At 43.6% G+C, this 23,105-nt stretch overlaps 1 protein-coding gene across 2 annotated transcripts in view; it reads right to left on the reverse strand.

Moving 5' to 3' along the window:
- RAF1 (Raf-1 proto-oncogene, serine/threonine kinase) overlaps positions 1-19,118 on the reverse strand; it is a 67,646-nt gene extending 48,528 nt beyond the window's left edge. Inside the window, exon 1 of one of the 2 annotated variants that reach the window (XM_064668021.1) lies at positions 18,944-19,118. In XM_064668021.1, the coding sequence (XP_064524091.1) occupies positions 18,944-18,982 (39 nt within the window). In that variant the 5' untranslated portion in view covers positions 18,983-19,118. The remainder of the gene's footprint in view (positions 1-18,943) is intronic. The other variant, XM_064668027.1, reaches the window with a different exon arrangement.
- Positions 19,119-23,105: the final 3,987 nt, after the last annotated feature.

Consider the following 23,105-nt stretch of genomic DNA (forward strand, 5'->3'; position numbering starts at 1 on the left):
TTTCATAGGACAAATACCTCTCTCATGTCTAGATAGTCATCTCATAGGGACTAAAAAGATTTGAGTAAGAATTAGGCAAACTCAGAAAGCAGGAACTCTGCTGGGCATTCGTGGGCATTTCCTATCAAAGCACCACAAATCCAGGGATGGATGATTAGGAAAAGTAATGTAAATAAACTGGAAAGTGTTTTCCCCTGCTATGACCCCCCAATGTTGTAGCAATCAATGAAAGGTTTTCCTGAATTAGAGGCAAATTTTCTGTTTCTGTGCATTTTCTGTGCACTCTATGCCTTTTGGGATTTGTGTTCACCTTGCTATGATTTTATATTTGAAACACCAGAGCCTTTTTTTTAATTAAAGTCAGTAGATTATGTTGAGCCTCTAAAATAGCATTTTAAGCTCTAAACCAGATTTTTATTTACAAGCATCTCTGAAATATTAAAACACTGATCTTAATGTTTTACTACATGCAGCAAGTACATGAAGTGTTATAGAAATATGCAGCAAATTCCCACCAAAAAGGTGCATAGACAGTTGTTTTTAAATTAATTTCTGCTTTTACAAAATGCAGCCAATATGACAAAAATATTATCACAGTTTGTCACTTTTAAGTGACAGCATCTTAGTTAAGTAATTTCAGGACATTTTCATCCCTATCCTATTTCTGATCTGTGCTGATCTGACTGTGCTTGATTCCCATCCTGACAGTATAGTTGACCCCTTTCCTTAGTCCAACACCCACTGGGCAGATTGTCAGTCTCCAAAATGTGCCCTAAGTGCAGGGTCTGACTAATCTCAGTCTGACCAAGCAGAATGAGTAATCCAGCACTGATATACATTACTTACAGTCTAAATCATGTGCATCTCCTAATCTGAAAAGTATTTAGGACATGAGATTTAGATCCAGATCTATTCTCCAGATGTTCCCCAGTTATCAGAACCCTGATCTGCTAATCCAGGACAGCCTGGGTCTTTCAGAACTGTTATGGCTCAGCTTTAGTGCTGGTCTTGTTCCTTCACAAAACTCTGCAGAGTGATGTATTGCTGTGCTTGAGCTTTGTTTGATTAGGTAGGATAAATACATGGTTGTTTCTCCAACACCAGAAACCAGAGGGGAAAAAATAGCAAAAATACTTAGAATAAGTTTTTACAGAGAAGCAGAAGAAGCATCTAGTTTAATTTGCAGGGTTAAAAAGCTGTTCAGTATTTACAAAAATCCTGCAAATAACTTGAAAATCCTTGACAGGTATTAAAGGATTAAAGAAACATCTGGGGTGTTATAAGGTGAGTAAAAGTACATAGAATATATAAAAGGATGGTGGACTCAGAGCTTTTGTTTACATATAGCACTTTACTTGGCAAAACAAAGCACCATGGAAGTGTGCAACATGTTTTTAAAAAGCAAGTTTAAAGCACACAGGATTGTCATCCCAGACTTCTCACAAATAAGTAAGTAAGTAAATAAATAAATGAGTGAGGGGAAAAAACCAGAATGGGAATGGGGAGAGGAAAGAGAAATAATATTTTCCCATGCAGGTATTCTGGAAATTAGAGCAGACTCCACCAAACATGGTAAACAGACAGCTTACAGAAAGCCAGGCTCAAAAGAGAAGTAAAATGAGGAACTCTGCAGTCAAAAAATACAGAAGTTCCCTAAATAAATAAATGTTGTGTGTTAAAATTTATCATCATCTTGATTCTAGGAACTCAGTGATATCACCACAGGCTACAAAAATAGCCCCCGAAGGAAGGAGTCACATGGAGTGATGTAATGACAACATGGAATAAATCCTTACTTTTTTTAACCTGAAAAAATTATATTCAGCAAAACTCTAGGAAAAAAAACCCACAAAACAACCTCTAGTTGTTGGGCAGCTCTAGTGCAGGGGCTCAGGGCAGGGGCAGCACTTATCCCTACACTCCTGGTGCTCCAAGACTATCCCACGGCAGGAAAATCCGACCTTGGCATAACATGGCAGAGCATCCCAGAGGTGTGAGGGGAGGGGAGGGAAGACCTTCAGTCCTGGAAAAGTTCCTCTGATGAGATGCACCATCACAGAGCCACTGCATTGCTCCTGGCTGAGGACAGGACAGACAGGGGAGTGCTCAGCAATCCCACCGGGAGCTTCTGTCCTCACGACTTTCCAAACACGAAGGATTTTTGCTCTGTTGCTTTTCTACCACATGTTCTTGTCAAAAAAAGGCCCCCAGGAAATCTGGGGTGCAGCAAAGGGCAGTGGCTGGCATTGCAGTTTTGCCAGCCTGCACTCCCATTCCCACAGCTATACGCTCCAGGATAATGTTTTCCAAAGTCTGAAGTATAAAAATATAATCCTAAAATAATTCTAAGGAAGCCAGGAAAAAAATACAACAACTTCAGAGACTTCCATTAGAAAACACTGGAAAACACCCCAGTGCTGAGCTGTGAATGGTTAAAGAAAATTAGTAGCTGTACACACTGATGGCAGCAAAGAGCATCACTCCGTGTGCCCTGGTGCATGAGATCATGGGCCAAGGGGATATTTCAAACCACAGGAGAGAACTATTGCTCCTGCCAGCATGGATTATGGCCAGAAAAGGAAAGAAAAAAAAGTTTTAGAACCTCCTTTAGGAAAAAACAAACAAAAAAGTGGCCCTGCTATGAGCTGCACATGAGTCACCAGGTCCATCTTTTAGAACTGCTCTCGAGTTTAAATGAGCCCAGAAATTGATTCTGAATTATTTTGTCTTTCTACCACATCATCCTCCAGTGAGGAGCTCAGCAACAGCCTCATTTGGCTTTGGAGCCTGTCATAGCTCCTGGTTGTTGAAGTTACTCATTATCCAGCTCCATTAATTCCAGCTTTCTCTTCTAGAGTGCCTGAATATTCAAGTGTGATGCTTTATGCCATTTAATTCTCTTCAAAGATCTATGTGTTAATAAGGAAATCATGTGGGTTTAAGATAAAATGCACAATAAAAATATATACAACAACATCATGGCAAATTTTAGATGATAATGAGCAACGATTACAAAGGCTTTGGGTTTAAAGCAGTGAAGGGCTCAAATACAGGAAAGACTCAAGTCACTCAGGTGAGTAACTGAAATATGTGTAAGCAGATTTTAAATGCTTTACTGGCTCTAAGTTAAATGCAAGAGAGATATTTTCAAGAATGCCAAAATTACCTTGTTGGTGATAGTGGGAATCAAGAAAAAAGTGTGAAGCAGTAACAGGGAACATCTTTCTTTAGCCACACCTGCAGCTTCAAAAGCATCAAACCAAACTTGTGAGACTACACTGAAATAAGTGTAAGGATTAGCCCTGTCCCCTGGGGAGGATCATTTGTTTCTTCTCCCTCTCTATCCCCAGGAGATAAGGGGATTTGTCACATCATTTCCACCATTCTCAAGGTTCCTTGCCCTGGAATTCCAGTGCTCTCCCAGCCCCACCCCTCACTCTGGGTTAGCTGTGTGCTGTCCCAGCCTTACCGTGTCTGCTGCTCCTAAAGGTACAGCAAGGAGGGAACCAGCACTTCAGAGCACCCTGTCCTGTCGGAGGCTGACATCCAGAGTGGGGCTGGAACTTCTCAGATCCTCACAAGACTGATGCCCGTCCTCACATGACTCAAGGAAGTCACAGGACTTGGTGACACTGGGGGGGAATTGCAGGTTTGCACATGTCCATGTGCTTGGCTGTGTGGGAAGGGCTCTGAAAGAGCCCACTCCAGAGCAGCTCCCACATGAGCCCCCAGCCCTGCTGCCCTTCTGGGGGCTGCCCACCCACCCCTGGTCAGAACATGCCCCAGCCATGCCCAAAGCAGCACTGAGAGCTCTGGAGCCTCTGGAAGGGCAGTCAAGCTGCAAAAGCAATCTCTCGGGGGTTGTCTTGTGAGACATTAGAGACAGTTAAAGCCTCCAGATTTCACCCTGGCTCCTTGTTCTTGCTTTACACTTCCATGCTCAGTGAGAAAGGAGGAAGCAAAGATAAGTTAGACATCGTAAGACATCTGGGTATTGCTGTAATGAGAACTCAGGTCGAATATTTTGGGACATATTTGGAAAATGCTTTCTTCAGTAGGGGTCCATAGGTTCCTGATGCATCAATTCTCTGTCCTTGAAGTGGAAACAGGCACATTTCCCTTGGTCTTTCTACACTTCCAACTGTGTATGAGGCACAGTTCACTGGTTATGTGAAGGATGCACTCATTCACAAGCCAGAATTCCTGCTAGCATTGGATGTAACTGGAATACTGACAAGGAGAAGATCTCCAACACTTACTAACACTGGAAACTCTTAATGAAGAGTGAGAAAACAACAAAACCCCCACTTTGAACAGGAGGAAGGATTAAAGAGCACGCTAGATAGAAAACAGAGCTATTTACTCCACAGCAGAACAATTTGCTGCCCAAAGTTCTCCCTTCAGCCACGAGCCAGCTCTACAAGTGTTGTTCCACTGCTGGGCACGGAGGCAAAGTGTACATGGAAGGCAGGCCCAGGAAACCTCACACCTGCGGGAGAACATCTCACCTGCAGAAACATGCTCCTGCACCTGAGGCATCTGCCTCCCTTTGCCATGGGGAATGAAGAGGGGAAAAAGACGCTCAGTAACCAGTAGAGAAACTTCTCAGAGGAGGACATGCTCTCCAAAAGCATAGACTTGCATATCCTTTTCCACTAGGAAAAGCTGCTTCTGATTTCAGTTTAATTTTTTTTTCACACCCTTACCACTTGTAGCATTTGTACATTTGTTCCAGACATCTGTAAAATCTCACATGTCTACCTAGGAAAAGTTTCACTTGTAGCATAAACAGTCTGCTTTTGTTGTCCAAAACATAAACAGAACCAAAATTAGGAATTCCTCACTTCTCAGCATACTGAGATGGCCTTATAATGCTATGAACATTGCACTTCCCTGGCTGGCAGCCCTGTCTTCCCCATGGCCTGTGAAAGAAGGGAAATGAACACTCAGGTCATGTTGCAGTAGTTGGAGACCCTCTGACATTATTTTATAGAGGCTATTTGATCCAAAATTGCGAGTATCTGAAAAGTATGAAATGCAAATGCCATGACAAAGCAGCAAGTTCCCCAGAGAAAAAGGTGATGGTCACTTCAGTTCCAAGCTGTCCTGTGACAGGCAGTTTTCTTTTACTTGGACTCATCTTTAATGGGAAGGACAATTAAACACCACTGAGATACAACATTCCAGGAGCTCTGGAGAATACCAAGTAGTATTGCTTCCAAATCTATTTTTGAAAGCATATGAAGATTTCCAGTGGCAAATTCAAAATAAAAGGTTACATATATCTTGAATGTATCTTGAATTCTCTGGCCACATACAAGTTTTTCTTTCCATTAAGCTCTGATCTCCTGAAGCCAGTCATATAACAACAACTTCGTGTTTAATCCTGCAAAGGGAAATTCTTCCATGTATCCTTAGCAATGTGACTCATCCACGATATAACCTTGTCTCGCTTGAGGAACAGACAATATTCCCTGACCAATTCCTTTGAACTTTGACAGTAAGTGGTGTTAATTCTCATGATTGTACTGGGCAGAGAATGATTCTGCTCTGTGATCCAGCCCATCTTTTGGAAGTCCAGCAGCTCCAGCTCACACCATTTTGAGCCCTGTCTGTGGAAATCCCCTTTGACTCCCTGCTATCCCCATCTGCTGGGATACAGGTCATCATTCACAAGGCAGATGGACCTTGCTTGCTTTCAGTACTAGATATGATTTTTTTTTAGCTGATTTTAAATGGGAAACAGAATCATGAATACAGCCTTTATAGGAAAAAAAGAAGCAGAAAGTACCCAGAAGTGCAGGCCACCCCTCAGCCCTTCTCCCTGTCATTCCTGCAGTCAGCTGGGCTTTGCTCTCCCTCTCAGCATGGACCTGGACTGAAGAACACCAGGCATTCCTGGAGAACTCCAGCCTAGAAACCAGCTCAAGCCTGTGGTAAAAGCAGGTGCTCATTGCAACCCTCAAGGACCAGGAATGGAAATAAGGGCAAGCGTAAATAAGGGCAGAAGTGAGAGCTGCTCCCCCGTGCTGTGAGGGGTGTGCTCAGAGGGGACTGCAGGGAGTGGGACTGGCAGCCTGTATGGTCAGGCAGCTTCAGAAGTGCCTGTAGCCCGAGGCAAATGGCATTCCATACATTTAGGGAAACAGGCAACACTGCAGACACAACATCATCAAATAAATACATACACACTCACACCCTCCAGTGTACACCCTCCATAGGCTTCTCTCGGTTTTGTTGTTGCTGTGGTGGAAGTTTTCTTCCTCAGGATATTCTGGGATCCAGCCTGTGCTTTTTGAGGTTAATTTTGCAATACCAGCACCAGATTTATAGTTGAGGGTATTCTGCTGCTATTCAGCACTGAGAGCCTACACACAGCTGGCAGAATGCTATACACCAAAAATAAAAAAAGAGATTTAATTTCTTCTTTTTAATGATGTCTCCAAGAGTAGGCCATGAGAGGAAATGAGAAAATGAATTATGATCCACTTGTTTTCCTATCCCTAAGCATACTAGAGAGGAGGAATCTGGTCTTTTAGATCGTGCTTAGTACAAAAGGGGACAATGCTAGGAGAGAAAGACCTAGTTGAGAGCCCTTGAGAAATGAGGATTGCTGTGGTGCTGGATACAAAAGGCTCAATAGGATGCTTCTGCTTTAAAGAAGTTTTATTTCTTTTACTACTTTTCTCTGAAAGGAGAAATCCAGACTTATTTAAGCTGTAATGATGGAATATCTCTTATTTCTCAGCTCGAGTCCTGTAGCAGTTCACCTGCATTTGGAATCTGCAGAACAGTTCTTTCTGGGTTAGGAGTTACTTCATCACAGGGTGGAATCGGGAAGAGCCCCCTAAGCAGTTTTAGAGGATAAAGCCAAGACCACTTCTGAAGCTTGTCAATAAAACAGCACAAACATTAAGGGTAAAGCTGTGTCCTAATCTACAAGCTGTGTCCTCAGGTTATGCCAGAAGTAAGTGGGACAGCTTAACCCAGCTCTGGTGGCTGGGTTTGGGTTTTTATCAGTCTTTCAGTCTCTCCTGATGGAACCGGTTTACTTGGTTTAAATACACAGAAATAGGAGAAAAGTCCTGGAACTTACCTTGTCCCAAGCTGTTGGCCTAAACTATTTGCTAATTGGGAATGAAGGGATGTCTCATCTAAACCAGAAACTGTCTTGGAACACTGAGACCTTTCTTGACAAAAGCTTCACCAAAATAAATTGATTTCCACACAAAACATTTGGGTTTGAATCTCATTTTCCAAGGGAAAAGCATTTTGTCAAAAGATTCTTGATGAGTTCTTTTTCTGAAGGGAGATATTCTGAGTAATAACTGTGTAGGACAAGGGAATTTGAAAATCATGAGCTTCATCAGTGTCATTCAACAGATGCATTTTTACAGAAGTAATTAACTTGACAAATGTAAATAAGCATCCCCTGCTGGTTTGCAGTTATTTTCAGGGTATAGTGAGTAATTAACATTGATCTGAAAGCAGCTGCAATTTATTGATGAATACTCTTTGCATATGAATAGATTTTGATCTGTGAATGGCTAATTTCTACTTCTGAATGAGATTTAACATCTTCTACTTCCCCTTAGAAAGCAATTTCAATTTCTGTGGACAATTCAGCATTGAACACTGCACTTAGATTGGAAGCTGTGTTTCATTCTTAACTTGCTCTCTTGCTTTTGATATTGTCTAATAAATTCCACTGAAGCAGAATCTTAAGGCCCATCAAGTGATAACTTCTGTGACTCTGAACAGTTAAATTATATGAACACAAGAAAATCTGAATGTTTTGTATTATCTTTGTGCTTACTTCAAACCAGACACAAAATAAGTCTTTTTTCATGTGAATACTTACAATATATGCAAAGAAAGCCATGATCACAACATCTCCCTGTCAGTTTTAGTATAGGTAGATCAAGTTAAAATGATAGATATTATGAATGTCAGCCTGGAGAGCAGCTTTAATATGTACATATTCCCTGGGGCTACTGCAGGTATTCATGGTTAAGATGACTCCAGCTGGGTTTACTGACCTCTAGGCAGTAACAATATTAAAGGCAGACGTCCCTCTAACACAGCCTTTGCTGGGAGTTCAATTCACCCTCTACACATAACACTGGAAGAGGTTTGATGCTTGTGATGTAGGAACTGGTCAGGAAGCCACTGCTCACAGAATTTACTGGCTATTTCCATCTCTGGGCAGAGGGATTTGCCCTCAGATTTGTGAAATACATTTTTCTTGGACAGTCTCTTGTCACCATTTGCACAAAAGTTGCTGTAAACAAGACAAGCATCACTGTAAATTCCCAGTTTCTCAGCAATTCCCCCACACACGCTGAAGGACTGACTTGAATATTCTCTCTGATTTCTGTAGCAGAGAAGAGGGGCCAGCACAGCTCTGGTAACATGGCCAGTATGTTTTCATTTCCCATTTGGCCTTTTGGAAAACCAGCACAACCAGCTACCAATATGGCATTAAGAATTCCACGAGTGTGTTCCAAAGAGCTGTGAAACGCTGCATTTTGCTTGTTGAATAAGCAAAACCCATTTTAATCCACTGGTGGTCAGAGACACTTAAGCAATGAGATCATATCTTTTTATAATCTCAGAATTTAGTGTGTAATTGAAACCAGGAGAATAAAAAACTGTCTTTTGAAGGCAGAATATCTCTACTGAGGATGCATCCACTCACATTTGGAGACACAGGATACAGGAAGGTGGGAATGGTGCAGTTTGTCATAGTCAAACGGGCAGGGTCCAATAGAATTAAGTGACATTTTTCTTATAAATTGATAGTTAACCACATAAGGGTGTGGTGAGTGTAAAAGACAGAAAAAGAGGCAGCCACTGGATGAGAGGTATTAGTGTGAAGGCTACACTGGTACTTGAAGCACAAAACATTTCACCACTTGTATCAAAGAGTGATGGTCCTGCTGACCCCATGGTTCATCTGTAATATCTTTGACCTTAAATAAACACTACAGTCAGTAATCCCTTCAATTTTTAATGATCCTGATCAGAATATCAGTGCCATGGCATCTATTTAGTCTTAACAAAAGTGGTATAACAACCACATTTGAATCTGGACAACATTGCACGAGTTTCTGATTAAGACCTAAATGTGTAAAACTTTATGTACCAGTACTTCTTCATTAGCCTGCACTCAAGAATTTGAGTAATTCTTTGGTGAATAACAAACTTTCCACAAGCCCTTGTTAGCAAATCAGCTTTGAATAGGAGTAGCATCTGCTAGTGTGAGTCAGAAATGCACAGATTCTCCAGCCCTCGAACCAATATTGCTTGCTTGCACATCCTGGTGGAACTGGGGTTGGCACTGCCTTCACTCAGCTTTGTGTCTGCAAGGAGAAGTGGGTCAAAGCAAGAACAGAAAAGGCAGGCAAAGCATTCCTTTGGGATTTGGAGACTTTGAGGAAAGGCCTGTGAGCTTTTGGCATTAAGTGAAGGAATCCAACACAAAGCCTGTGAGAGAAAGCAGGTTCAGAAAGGTGCTGAGAGATGATGGCAAGGTGGGAGAGCCATCAAACCCAGGGAGCTGCCAGGGAGACTGAAGGGGTGGTTTAGGGGGAACTCAGCCAGGTTTGGGGGTGTTCTCACAGCTAGTGCTCCCAGGTTCATTTGGCAGGTGGGAATGGCATTAACCAGCCAGGCAGGGCACTGCAAACTGCATTTGGAACCTGAGGGCTGCCTGGCTGCAGAGCTCTCCTGCCATCCCTGGCCTCTGGAGTCAGAAGAAACACTTCCTTTAGACTGCAGCACTTGGTACAGCAGCTGCTCAGGTCTCAGATGGTTCAGCTGCACTCTCTCATCCCTTGGCTGTTCCTGATGTGCAGGAGAAAGGGGCAGCAGTGTGGAAACAACAGAGCACCAGGTTACTTTAACTCCCCCAACATGAGCTCAGAGCCCTGTGTATCAGAGGGTGCTCAGAGAAAGGTTTTTATTGATAGCATAGAGAAAGTTTTAGAGAAAATTCCCCCTGCATTCATTCACAGACACAAAACTACACTGATCTGGGTTCTAGACAGATTTGAATCTTATAAATTGAATCTTGTACAAATTTTAAAATAATAATTTAATAATAAAGTAGCATATCATGAATTTGAGCATCCCTCAATTGCAGTAGGAGAAAGAAGCAGTTATCAAATTGTATTTTTTTTAATCTCGGTTTACTTCTGTAATGCAATCTAGTAGTATTTTCTCAGGAATAAAATTGTTACAGGAATCTCCTCTTTTACGTGCCCATACACTCTCAAAGCATCACCTACCACTCAGCATAGGGGTGGAAGGAGTTCATCTGAGCAGAGGAAGAGATAAAATGGCCATGAGACTGTACATCCCCCAGCCTGAAAATTTACTGCAGGAACTGGGTAAGTTCCTGGGTTCTGGTTGCTCGAGTCAGAGCTGCCACATAAGCTTCAAGATCTGCCTACTTACTTCTAAGCTGTGTTTATTCAATGTATGAGCTCAATATGTTCAAAGAGCACACAAAACTGTCACAGGGGTCTCTTATATACCTTGTGTTTCCACACAAAGAGTTAGAGCTGTCTCCAGCCTGTGTGTAAAATTAACTGTGGTATTTAAATGCTTTTCACAACTACCATGGTACCAATTTATCAGACAGTAAAGACATCAGCTCTCTTGGGATAGTAACCATATATTTTGGTAAAACCATATCCACCATTTAAAACAACAAACAAGATTTATAAACGTGTATCCAACTTTAATATATAATCTGAAGACCAAAGTTGCTTCTGCACCTTTGATTAAATGATGATTACAATCTCCCCTCAGATAAAATATATGTGTGTATATATATTTATGTATATAATTTCTAAATCAAAGCCTTGCACTTACTGCATCTTCTGCATGTCATCTGATGGCATTGGGAACTGATCCCAGCATCCCAGAATGCAGCTTGGCAGGTATTAATCTCCTGCCTGTAATGGGCTCTCTAATTGCAATGCATTTTTCCCCCTTTTGAACTAGCAAACTAACCTGTAATTTTTCTTCCTATCTGCCCAAAGGTAAATGAAATATCTGATACACACAAGGAATTCTTCACCTGCTACAGGTGACTTCAGATTGGGAGTTGCCATCACCAAATAAGAATGAATTTACATGTAACCAGGTTTCAATAATATCCCCAGGCAAGACAGATCTCTGGTGCTTCCATTTTTATACTGTTTATTAGCTCTTATAAGAACAGTGAGGCCTGCATGAAATCTCCTCTGAGCTCCAACACAAGACTGAAACTGGGAGAGATTCTGATCATTGAGCAAGTGTTGACTTGACTTAATAAGGCAAGAGCCTCAGTCTGCAGTTGCTGCTGCTCCCCACTGGCTCCAGGTGCTCAGCAATTCAGTACAGCAGCTTTAGCTTGACCCACTTTTTCTTCCCTATTGTGCAGAATCGGGGTTATTCTTGCATTTGGCACTTTGCACACAGACAAATTCATTACAATGAAGTGTCTTCCACTGTCTCAGTTTGGAAAGATTCTGCTGTTCAGAAGTGTAGCCCGTGGGAAAGCAGGGAAGAGGCTGCAGTATTAAATGCAGATTAGCATGGAGTGACAATGGGTCAAAAAAAGGGTTGAACTAAAATACCAAACTACCAAAATACCTAAATAACAAACTACCAAACTACCAAAATACCAGCTCTTCCTTCCCTTTTCTCATTTGGAGAAACGCTCTCCTTCCTGCTGGCTCCTGTTCCGGTGCCCATTCCTTCATCGTGGCCTCTGCCTTCTCCCACAGGTGGGAGACAAGACACCAGAAAAACAATCAATCCCAAGCACCTGAAGTTTGGCTTTGGGAATGCACAGAAAGGATGGGATTTATAACACAAAGCCTTTACTCTGGACAGCAGCACTGTTTCCTTTGCCTGAGGTTTCAAGCTTCTGTATCCAAAGCTGTTCCATGTCATTTAGTTCTCAAAACTACCAGGTTCATTTCAAATCCACTACAGATTTCCTACAAAATAGGTTAAATACTTCTCCATATGAAAGTTACTGAAGGATACTCAGTTTTAGCCAGGTGTTTTAGGTATTGGTGAATTGGCAGACAAACAGATTAAGTTCTAGTTTCCTAGTAAAAAAAAAGTAAAATTATTCCCATGTATGTGGTAAGAAGTAAAAGTGAGAAAAAATGAGCTGGAGGTCAGGAAGACAAATTCAGTTCAGCTTAAGACAACATTGTCCTGGTATGCATAAATACATGTTTTTAGTTCAAGCACTTTTCCCTCATTGCAGTTCCCCGTGGGGTTGGAAATGACACACCCTGGTGAGCAGTGGGACGCAGGGTGGGCTCAGGAACAGCCCCACATCCCTTGCCAGCCCCAGGGGACACGGCTGGGAGCTCTGCTGAGGAACAGCAGGAGCCCTGCATCTGTAGCTTCCCTGCTTTTAGAACACAAAAGGACACTGTAAATCTTGTGGGTATCATCTGTTCCACGCAGCTGGTTGGCAAGGAGCTGTGGGAGATGATTCTCTGCGAGTGGTGCTTTGATCACATGTGGATGCAGTGGCTGGAAGGTTGGAGGTGTGTGTAGACACTTTACAAAGGCAAAAGCAACCTACAGGTGCAGCTAAAAATACCTCTGCTTAAAATTCAGTCAACTGGTTAAAAGTGCTTGTAAAGTCCCAGTGTCAGAGTGTGAACCTGTCAACATTTAGCAAAAATGTTTATTTTTTTCCTTTAATGCAGCTACTTTAAAAATTATTTCAATACCAACATACTGTAAAAGTGGGAGAGTTGGGGCTTGATTTCTATAGAGTGGTTCAGCTTTTAGATTTTTTTTCTCCACCCCTGTGTACACAGTTTTATTTATATGCAAACAATATTTGTGCAGGTGCCTACTTGGGGTTTGGGGCATGCAAAAGCCAGGGCTTGCCAAAACTTTGCATTTTTTGCTTTTCTTCTCCTAACCAAACAATCATTTCACATACCAGAGTGTTTAGGCACCACAGGGATATATTCTTCCCTCTCAATAAAAGTCCACATTCTTTATGGGACTACTTTTACTTTGTTCTTGTACTGCAAATGAATAAGGGGAAAGATAGAATGGAATAAAACCTTTCCACAGAATTCTGGAATTTTTATCTGCAGCCTCCAAACTAAGAAAGTTTCTATCTTAACCTCCTGACACTTCCTGCTACTGATAACTCCAGGGTAGCAAAAAGATTTGAGGCAAGGGGAAAGAGTGATTTCTGGTTTGAAATATTCAAGGATGGAACAAACCAAGGATCCTCAGACATGAGGTTCTTTAAGCAGGGACTACTGTGCACCTTCTGGGATCAAAATGAGCAGGTATTAAACTGGAGTGTCAAACTGAATGTGCTGTATTCAGTGATTGCAAAAGTTAATATCGGCCTGAGTATCAAAATGAACAGCTCCTCAATTGAACCTCCCGTGCAGAATGATTAACAAGGAAATAAACCCCAGCACATCTTGTGTGGGAGAACTGTGTGGCTGCAGTGGGGGTCTGTACATGGGGCAGTGCAGTGGAAGGGAAGGCTCATCCCATCCTTTGGCTTTGCAGCAGCTGCTGCTCCTGACTGTAGGTTTATAAGGCACCACCACCCTCCTTCAGCTTTCCCAGGAGGATGATGGAGTCTCTTTGTGCTTAGAAGGAAAATACAGGCAATGTTCTGATGTTCCCCCACCTGGACAGAGGAAGGAGCTCAGAACACTCCAGCACAATCCAAACTACAGGCACAGGAATCCAACATACAATGCCCCAAATACTCATTCCAGTCTTTCTGCTTCAGATTTTGAGGAAGTGTGGGATATCTGCCAGTGAACTGAAATGCAGTATAGCTTTGGAGCTCAGAGGGGGAAAATCCAGTAACATAACTTTGTGGGGAAAAAGAAACCTTACTACATTTGCATTTTGTTATTCTTTCTTCTACAGCCTGATTATTGGTCATCTATTAATGATTTGGATGCAGTAGAATTGAACTTGGGAATATAACTTGCCATTACTATCAACTTGTAAACTCCTTCAAACCAGAGGACAATGTGTGCTCCATGGTCCAACACAAGCACGTACCTCTGCCAAGAAAAAGGACACTGGGCAAAGGGCTTCTGATGGCTATTGTTTTGCACAGGTCTGTGTTTGTAAAAAACATCCATTTCCAGTCATTTGGGTGGGGAGTTTTCATGGAACAAGCTTGATTAGGTGCTTTCCTAAGGAGAGGAAGCTTATGTAATGGTTCCGTCTATCTCTTGCTCCAAATTTCATACATATTTGACACATGACTCAAAGTCTCAAAAATAATTAAATTTCTACAGTTTCTTGGAAGTCAGCAACTGAAGACAGAAAAAGGAACCATGTTCATTCCTCAGCTGAAGGAAAGAAAGGACCCAGGCACCAACTCTCCTGCTTGCTTTCCGGGCTGGCCAGTCCCCATGTACCTAAAGCTGAATTAGCAACAAGATATGAAGGCCTTGGCCGTGGGGGTGACACTGAAATGAGAAACACGGTCAAGATATCCTTATTTATTATAGTGGGGAGCAAAGGTGCTTTAGGGATGAGGCCATATGAATGTGCAGTGAATCTGCTTTAGTTTGCTGCTCGTAGAACAATGGGGTTTTTCTAACATCCTAAATAAACTCAGTCTCCTTGTTCTTAAAGAAGCAAATTGTACCATACAAGAGGCACCAAGGAATTAAAATACTGGCTGGAAGTATCCACAACATTCTGGTCCTTGGCTGGAGTTCATTTCACCGTGGTAGGAATGGGCAAGGGTGGGGAATAACTTCTGATCCACCTCTCCCAGATCACTTTGATTCCCCAGGTTTCCAGGGAATGAAGCGGGAGTGCAGCTGCTGGAGTACAATATGTTGACTCTGATTTTGCTGAGGAATAATAGCAGTGCAGTGATATAACTCTGCAGGAAACTGTCCAAAATCATAAAATACTTCACTTTTTTTTCCTTATATCTGTGTCATTCCTTTTCCATTTGTTTTTCTCAGGCTGAATTCCTTAGATAACTTCACTGGAGCCTCAGTTTTGCTGTAGATATGGAAAACTGCCTAGGAGTTTTGCTCCTTGGTTGTTCTGGCTGCTTTCCAGCCTCAATAACATTCAAGATGCAACACATTCCACTTGCTCCAGCAATTATTCTTTAAAATACAGCAAAAAATAAAGGACACCACAAAATTAACACTGCTGCCACCTTAGTTCATGACCTCAGGAAGCAGTAAAAGTGAGCTGTGACCCAGATCTTTGGAGGGCAAGTTCTAACTCTGCTAGACTGGTGATGTGAGCCTGAAATACAGGCACAGGTAAAGGGGGCAGGGTCAGTACTGAGGTCAGGAAATACTGCAGGTTTTGAATTACCAGTGTTTCTATGACCATCCAAACCCAAGGAATTTTGGCAGCACATGGACTGCAGTCTAAACACATGCTGAAGTTGTCCCCAACACCTGCTGCTAATAGTGAAAATGAATGCACACCTGGGTTATACATATTTATATATATGTAACCTGGGTTATATATATTTGTAAACAAAAACTACATTGACTTCTGTAGAGCAGTTCTAGCTACAACCAAAAGGAAAAGTCCAGGATAACAGCTGGAGCTGCAGGAAGCATGTCAAGACAGTGAGCCAGCTTTGAAAGCTGTTTGAGAATGTGACACACAATATCCACTATATATCCAAGAGGTACAACCACGCCCACTTGACGTTTTCAAACATAAAATCCCGATTTCTCTTGCTTATTATTTTCCAGCAGATTATTTGAGCTGTGACTTTTCAAGCTGGGTCTCTTCCCTAAGGTGATTCTGTGTGTGTCTGTCCATCCATATGGATAAAAGAGGAATTTAGAAAGCAAAATAGTAGATTTTACTCTGTTAAGCATTTTCCAGGTATTTCTTTGAAGCTGTATTGTGCCCAGCCTTTCAAGCAAGTGCTTCAAATTTGGTGAATCAGTTGCTTTGGTTAAGGATGTGTCTGTGACATCTAGTAGATAAATACACTTCCACTTGCTGGACACCACTGGTTTTACTTCCAAGCTGAATCACTGGTTCATTTGCAGCCCTGGCAAACCACAATAATTAAGAGCATGGGCTGTGAGGGGCCAAGACTGCACCCACTGTCCTTTCTCATGCTGGACAGAGAGCTTGAGTGCTGTAGCCCTGAAACCTGAAGCATCTGTGTCAAACCTCTGAAGCAACTTCTGCCTGTTCCCCAAATCCTGCCCCATGATCACAGTTTGTGCTGTCAGAGACATGTGACAAAGGCAGAGCACAATGCCCAGGCTTTGCAGGGGACTTTTAGCACATCAATCTTTACTTAGAAGGTAAAGCAGAAAAAAGATAAGAACAAGAAAGCAGCTAAAGTATATTCCTATCACTCAGTTTCCTCACTACATAGGAACAGCTCTGGGACTGTGCCAAGCACCTTCCAGGTTTCTACAATTCTTTTTTGCTGAACTTTAGAACTTCCCCTTTCTGCTGCTCCTAAACATCTTTTTACTTTGATACCATTTTGTCCTGGTACAAAAGTCTGCCTTTCTCTCACAGCTTCCATGAGCTTCAGTGAGTTTGTTTGGGTTCCCACTAGTGGAAACTGTGTCCTGGAGCAACTTACTGAGCCCCTGCCTCAGTTTCCCATTTTGGAAAAGGGGAACTGTGTTTCATGTCTCCTACCTTTTGCCTTGACCTCTGTGTCAGGTACAGGAACAGGCAGGGTAGGGTGACCCAACACAAGTAACAACTTCTTTTTACTGAGCAGTGAGAGAAAGGATTTCACCAGAACTGGACACAAAGAAGGAGAACCTGGACACACACAAGACAGAGAGTTAAGAGAAGTTATGATTCTGAGTCAGGCAGAAACTCCAGACCTTCCTGTGCAGAATGTCCTGGTTAACACAGGCTTTGATAAGGAAGGATATTTTTGATTTTCTTGCAGTTTCTGACCTGCTGCCAGATATTGTCCAACCATGGATGGTCATTAGAAAGCTTGGGAGTTTTGTATTCCATCAGAGGATGTGGATGGATGTTCTTTGCACCCTCAGAATCTCTCACTGTGAGCTGCACTTAATCAACTGTTTAGCTGCAAACCTGATGTGCTGCAAAACTATAAAGGAATCTGCCAAGTTCATATACATAAGTAACAGGCATTTTGCATATTCATTTTCAGTTGGTTTTTGTTTAGAACAAACGCAGCCTGAGACACAGGGAAACAGCTTCACATTCCTGCCTGATGCTTCCTTCAGCTTTTCGTCTGCTGTAAATTAAAATATATAGGTCCAAATTTCTTCTACAAAGTTAGTGAGGCAAATTAAGAAATATAAATTAGCATTACAGTTTTTAAAATATCGAAGGAACAGCAAAAAGCTGTGCCAGGGCAGGATCCGGGTGGATCTCAGGCAAAGGTTCTTCCCCCAGAGGCTGGTTGGGCACTGCCCAGGCTCCCCAGGGCAGTGGGCACAGCCCCAAGGCTGCCAGAGCTCCAGGAGGGTTTGGACAACGCTCTGAGGGACAGGGTGGGATTGTTGGGGTGTCCTGGGCAGGGCCAGGGCTTGGACTCGGTGACCCCTGTGGGTCCCTTCCAGCTCAGGATATTCTGTGATTCTGTGATATTGACATTTCATTTTAGCTGTACTATTAAATAGTATAAAATGCTGCATGTGAAATACTTCCAGGGTCACACAGCTGGGACAATAGAGGTTTTTGTCTTACAGTCCTTAGGAGGAACCCCCCAAAAAACCACCCGTGCAGTTTGAAACACCCACTTCATGCTGGCAGGAGACCCCTTCAAGGTTTCTTTAGAAAGCACAGCGTGAGCTGCTGTTCCTCAGATCAGGAATGAAAGAAAACTAAAAATTGCAGAACACCCCAGGCCGAGGTGCTGAGTCCTAAGGCTTCAAACCCTGGCACGGCCTCTGGGCCCTGAGCTGAGGGACGGGGGCCGGAGCTCGGGCTGAGCCCTCAGCGCGGCTGGAGGGCAGAGCTCTCAGCGCCGAGGAGCCCCGGGGCTGCACCCTGGCACGCTCGGAACACGCAATCCTTAACACACACACTCCTTAACACACACACTCCTTAACACACACACTCCTTAACACACACACACTCCTTAACACACACACTCCTTAAGACACACACTCCTTAACACACACACTCCTTAACACACACACTCCTTAACACACACACAGTCCTTAACACACACAGTCCTTAACACACACACTCTTTAACACACACACTCCTTAACACACACACTCCTTAACACACACACACTCCTTAACACACACACTCCTTAACACACACAGTCTCAGCCACCGTTCGGGAACCCCTGCCCTGCCCGCGGCCTCCCCGCGCCCGCGGAGCGGGGCAGCCCCGCGCCCTGTGGGTGTGGGTGTGTTTACAACACTGTTCTGCAAACACGGCCGCTCTCAACCTCAGCTCCGCGGTCATTCATTTCAAAGCGTCAAAAAGGAGGCAGAAATAAAGTCTCCTGCAAATAGGCTTCGATTAAATCTAGAAAGAATTTTCACAAACAAATCAAAGGCAGGCGGTCCGAAGCCCTGAAAGGGAACCGGGCCGCTCAGGAACGGGCAGGCACAAGTCTTGCACTTCAAAACGCAACTTTGTACTTGGCAAACATTAAACCTTGTGCTGGTTTAATATTTAAATGGAAAAAAAGACAATTTCAAAGATTACTAGATTTTTTTTCATCAGAAAATGAGGAAATTTCCACCAAATTCTTCATATGAGATTCATGAAATCCCCTTTAGAAATAGCACTGAGGCTTCTCTATCTGATCTCAGACTCATTAATTTAATCTTTTGAAGCAGGTTGAGCACGTATTTAATCCTGACCCTTTGGCTGGATTCACAGATCCATTATCTTCCATATGTACAATTAAAAGTGCTGCAAAAGCTGTCACATTCCCCCTCCTGTCCCTGCTGAGACTCACCAGAGCCCGGAACCTCTTCCCTCTCCCAGTCAGCACCATCCACGGTGGGTTTGATCCAAAGGAGAAATCCAGAGGACTGAGACTCCCCAGCCAAGTGCACCTGGGGTTACCAGTTCATAGGGAGAGAGGCACAAGGAGCTGAGACAGTGGGAATGGTTTGGCTTTCCCAGAGGCTCCAACGCATTCTCTGTGTGAGCAGAAATACCTGGACCCACAGGCTGAGCCCTGGAGTGTCACATGGGTGTCAGAGCTAAAAAAGGCAAACCCATGGGCTTAATTTAAACTCCCCCAGTATGTCAGTGGTTTCCCCCAGGACTGCCTGTGTGCCTCTTCCAAACTTTTCTACAGTTTTTCTGGAATTTTAATATCCCTCTCTCTTTGGGTTTGTACTTTTTCATTCTTTTATTTTTAGATTCAGTATTTCACAGTGGTCTGCAGAGTCTGCCTGACGCCAGCAAATGTAACTGGATCCCAAGTGCCTGCAAGCCAGGAATTGCAGCCACGATCAGCACGCTGCCCAGAGCAAAACCTTGGCACTGGGCAGCACCAAAGAGTCTCAATCCTCTATTTATCTTCGGCAGGGCTTGGGAAAGGAAGCAAGAAGAGTTCATCAAAATGTAAAGAATAGTTGGGAAAGGTTAGGAGTAAGTCAATAGAAATCAAAGATGCAAATAGGTTCTGTCCTACAACAGATTTGTGTGAGCTGAATTTCAAATGCAAGACCAGGGGTTTACAAAAAACCCTGAGGTAACCCAGTAACAGGCCAGGCATGCACAGAGCAGATTGCCTTTAAAAAGGGCTTCTGTCAGCAAGGTTGACTTCAGTGGATAAATAAGAATAGGCTGCCTGGCAGCAGGACACTGCTGGCACTTATCTCACATTTTCCAAGTTATGATAGCTTGTTTGATAAACACAGAACTGCAACTCCCAGTTCTGTTTGGGCCACATCTTCCACCCAGACTTTGGTGAGCAGCTCTCAGGTTTTTACCTTACTCTTCCACGCCGTGCCACTGGAATAAATCTGTTTTAATTACCTTGCTTGAACTTACTTTTTAATTTTCTGTCACTTCTGGCCCTGTAGCAGAGAACAAAAGGAAGGATTGCCAAGTTATCTGATTGAGAAGTCCTTCATCCTAACTATTCTAGGATCTGTAACTATGGTAACTAATGTCTCCAACAGAATGCGGCCTCTTGAAGGAAGGAGAACGAATTTGGAGGCAGTTCTGTCCCAAAGGTGACATGGTGAGTCAGCAGTAGAGCCCAGATTAGAAGGGAGAGTTCAGCCTGCCCATCCCAGTGCAGCTCCACTGCTCCTGCAGCACCTCCAGGGAATAAAGTTCATGTGGCTGGGTGGGAAACGCTCAGCCCCTGCCCTCACACTGCACCTTGGTGTTTATCCATGTTTTGGCAGAGTTCATTGTTTGTTGCCAGGACAGTGTAAGTCAAGGAAAACAGAGAGCATCGAGCTTGCCATGGAACAACAGACACCCCCACAGCAGGGCTCCACTTGCAGAGGAGAACTGGGCAGCCAGGACACTGAATATATACATTGTGTGTAACGCTGACATTGCTTGAAAATGAATTTTTTACAAGGCAGCTTGTCTGTCTCTGCATGAGTAACAACTGCAGAGTAAAGGAACTGTAAAGCAGAGATCCTGAACGAAGCAACCAACTTTATCTGTCAGTTTTCTCCTCTGCCTAAGGAAGGTTATGGGGTTTATTTTTATTCCTGGCATATTTAAAAGAGGTTTAGGCAAATAATGTAACATGAGCATGTTTCCTTGGCAAAGATGGTATTCAGTATTTCATATTTGCTCACCTAACTGGAGGTAGTTGTGCCAGCTGTACGTGATGCCACTTCACACAGAGGCAGGAAGTGTTCTCCTTCACTGGTCTGCTGAGCATGAACTGAGAAGAGACTGTAAAAACACACCCTGTATTCTCCTGTATCCTCCTCCTCTCATTTTTCAGACATTCTTTGTATCACATTTCCTTGTTTCTCCTTGGTCCTCCTCGTTCAGGGTTAACCCTTCATTTTCATTGTCCCAATTAGCAAACTCTTAAAAGGAACCAAAAGAAAACGGATATTATTTACCCCCAGTTCTGAATATCACAGTTTAGGAGCTGCTGTTGCCACTGTGATGCTGCAGTGTCTCATCACCTCAAGCATAGCTGAAGTGGAAAACTTCCTAGTCTCCCATGTCGATGCAACTTTTCCATAGAATTGTTCTTTTCATTCAAATTTTTCCTTAAGTGACCCAAACCCTTCTCTTTCTCTCCCTGCTGCTTGGCTAGTAGTCTGAGGCACCTGCTTGAAAGTGCTTCAGGTCCTGGTTTAATGCTGAGTCAAAGGTTTTCCCGTTGGCAATTTGCCTGTTGCCCGCTGCCTTACTCTGTTTTTTTAATTGGTAAAACAGTAACAGTGATTTTTTTTTTTAAGGGAGTTTCTGATCTGTTACTTTTTTTTCAATTTTGTAACACTCTGGATGTGCACAGATTATGTCAGGGAGTGTGAGCTCAGGAGTCTGAGAAACCTCTGTGGTTGATCCACAGGGCTTGGAGAAGGTGCTCCAGGCAGAAAGTTCAGTGAATGCTGAGAGTTGATTGGTCTCTGGACAACTGGGAGCAGCTCTGGACTATCCACCACCATGGAGCCCCCTGAGGTGAGCACAGCCTGAGGTGTGATTGGCATTGGAAAGCATAGAATCATGGAATTATAGAATGGTTTGGGTTGGAAGGGACCTTGAAGACCATCCATTCCACCCCCTGCCATGGGCAGGGACACCTGACAACAGAACTGAAAACAGACTTGGACAAAATCTTCAGTAATAATGATTTCAGAACTCTGATTATTCCAGCAGCTCTGATGCAAACCAGGAATCCTTTATCCTGCAGTGATTATTTTGTTAGTCCCATTCTCTCCTTGAGAGCTGCTTCCTGTGCCACCACCTTTGTCTTTTCCCCAAATACCTTTCTAGGGATGATGTGAGATGCAAAGCCCATCCAGACTTAGGGGCACAGCAGCCCTCTTCCCCACTGCACAAGTGTTATGTGGTGCTTTTCCTCTTCCCTTCCCATGTCCTGAATGTCTCTGCCTCTGGAGAAACTTGGTTCCATTCCTCAGTCATTCCTCAGTCTCCGAGAGCACCGTGCTCTCATGGAAAAGAGAGGATTGAGGCATCTCTGCTGAGAAGGAACTGAGAGATGTCGGATTCCAGCTTGCACTTGGAAATGCGCACAATGTGGAATGGGCAAATCATGGAATCACAGACTGCTCTGGGTTGGACAGGACCTTAAAGCCCATCCAGTTCCATCCCCTGCCATGGGCAGGGACACCTTCCAATGTCCCAGGTTGCTCCAAGCCCCATCCAACCTGGCCTTGGACACTTCCAGGGATCCAGGGGCAGCCACAGCTTCTGTGGGCAACCTGTGCCAGGGCCTCACCATCCTCAGAGGGAGGAATTTCTTCCTAATATCCAAGCTAAACCTGCCCTCCTTCAGCTTAAGCCCATTCCCCTTGTCCTGTCACGCCAGGCCCTTGTAAATAGTCTCTTCCATCTTTCCTGTAGTTTCTTTTCAGATAATGGAAGGCCCCAACTAGGTCACCCCAAAGTCTTCTCTTTTCCAGGCTGAACAATCCCAGCTCTCTCCACCTGGAGGGGCTCCAGCCCTCTGATCATCTTGGTGCCTCCTCCCAAGCAGATGTGACCAACAGGACAGAAAATGTGGGACCCTCAGCTTAGCCAGTGGGGCTCTGCCCTGCTTGGGAGGAATATTCCATGAGAAAGCATGGATGGCCACAATGCAAGACCCAGAGTGTGATTCTGAGGTATTACAACCTGTTTAACACATGACCTCAGTAACAGAGATGTCAGTGTGGTCTGGGTTTATGTCCAGCTTTGCATGGACACGGCAGTGCTTTCTGTGTGATGGATGTGCAGAAGGGTTTGTGCTGGGCAGGGAATGCCAGATATTCTAGGAAGCCTCCAGGGCAGCTTAAGGCAGTTTTAGAGAGAAAATGGGGAGCTGCTTAGCTGACTGAGCAGTAAGGGCTGAGTTACCACTTCTGGTCATAATTCATCCGCTTTTTGCATTCCTGTCTCTGGGAAATATGGAGCAGCAAGTCCCTGAGTGCAGGACACACAAGAAGCCTTAAGCTCCT

This window comes from Pseudopipra pipra, chromosome 11 (assembly GCF_036250125.1).
Source record: "Pseudopipra pipra isolate bDixPip1 chromosome 11, bDixPip1.hap1, whole genome shotgun sequence".
In the NCBI taxonomy this organism is placed as follows: domain Eukaryota; kingdom Metazoa; phylum Chordata; class Aves; order Passeriformes; family Pipridae; genus Pseudopipra; species Pseudopipra pipra.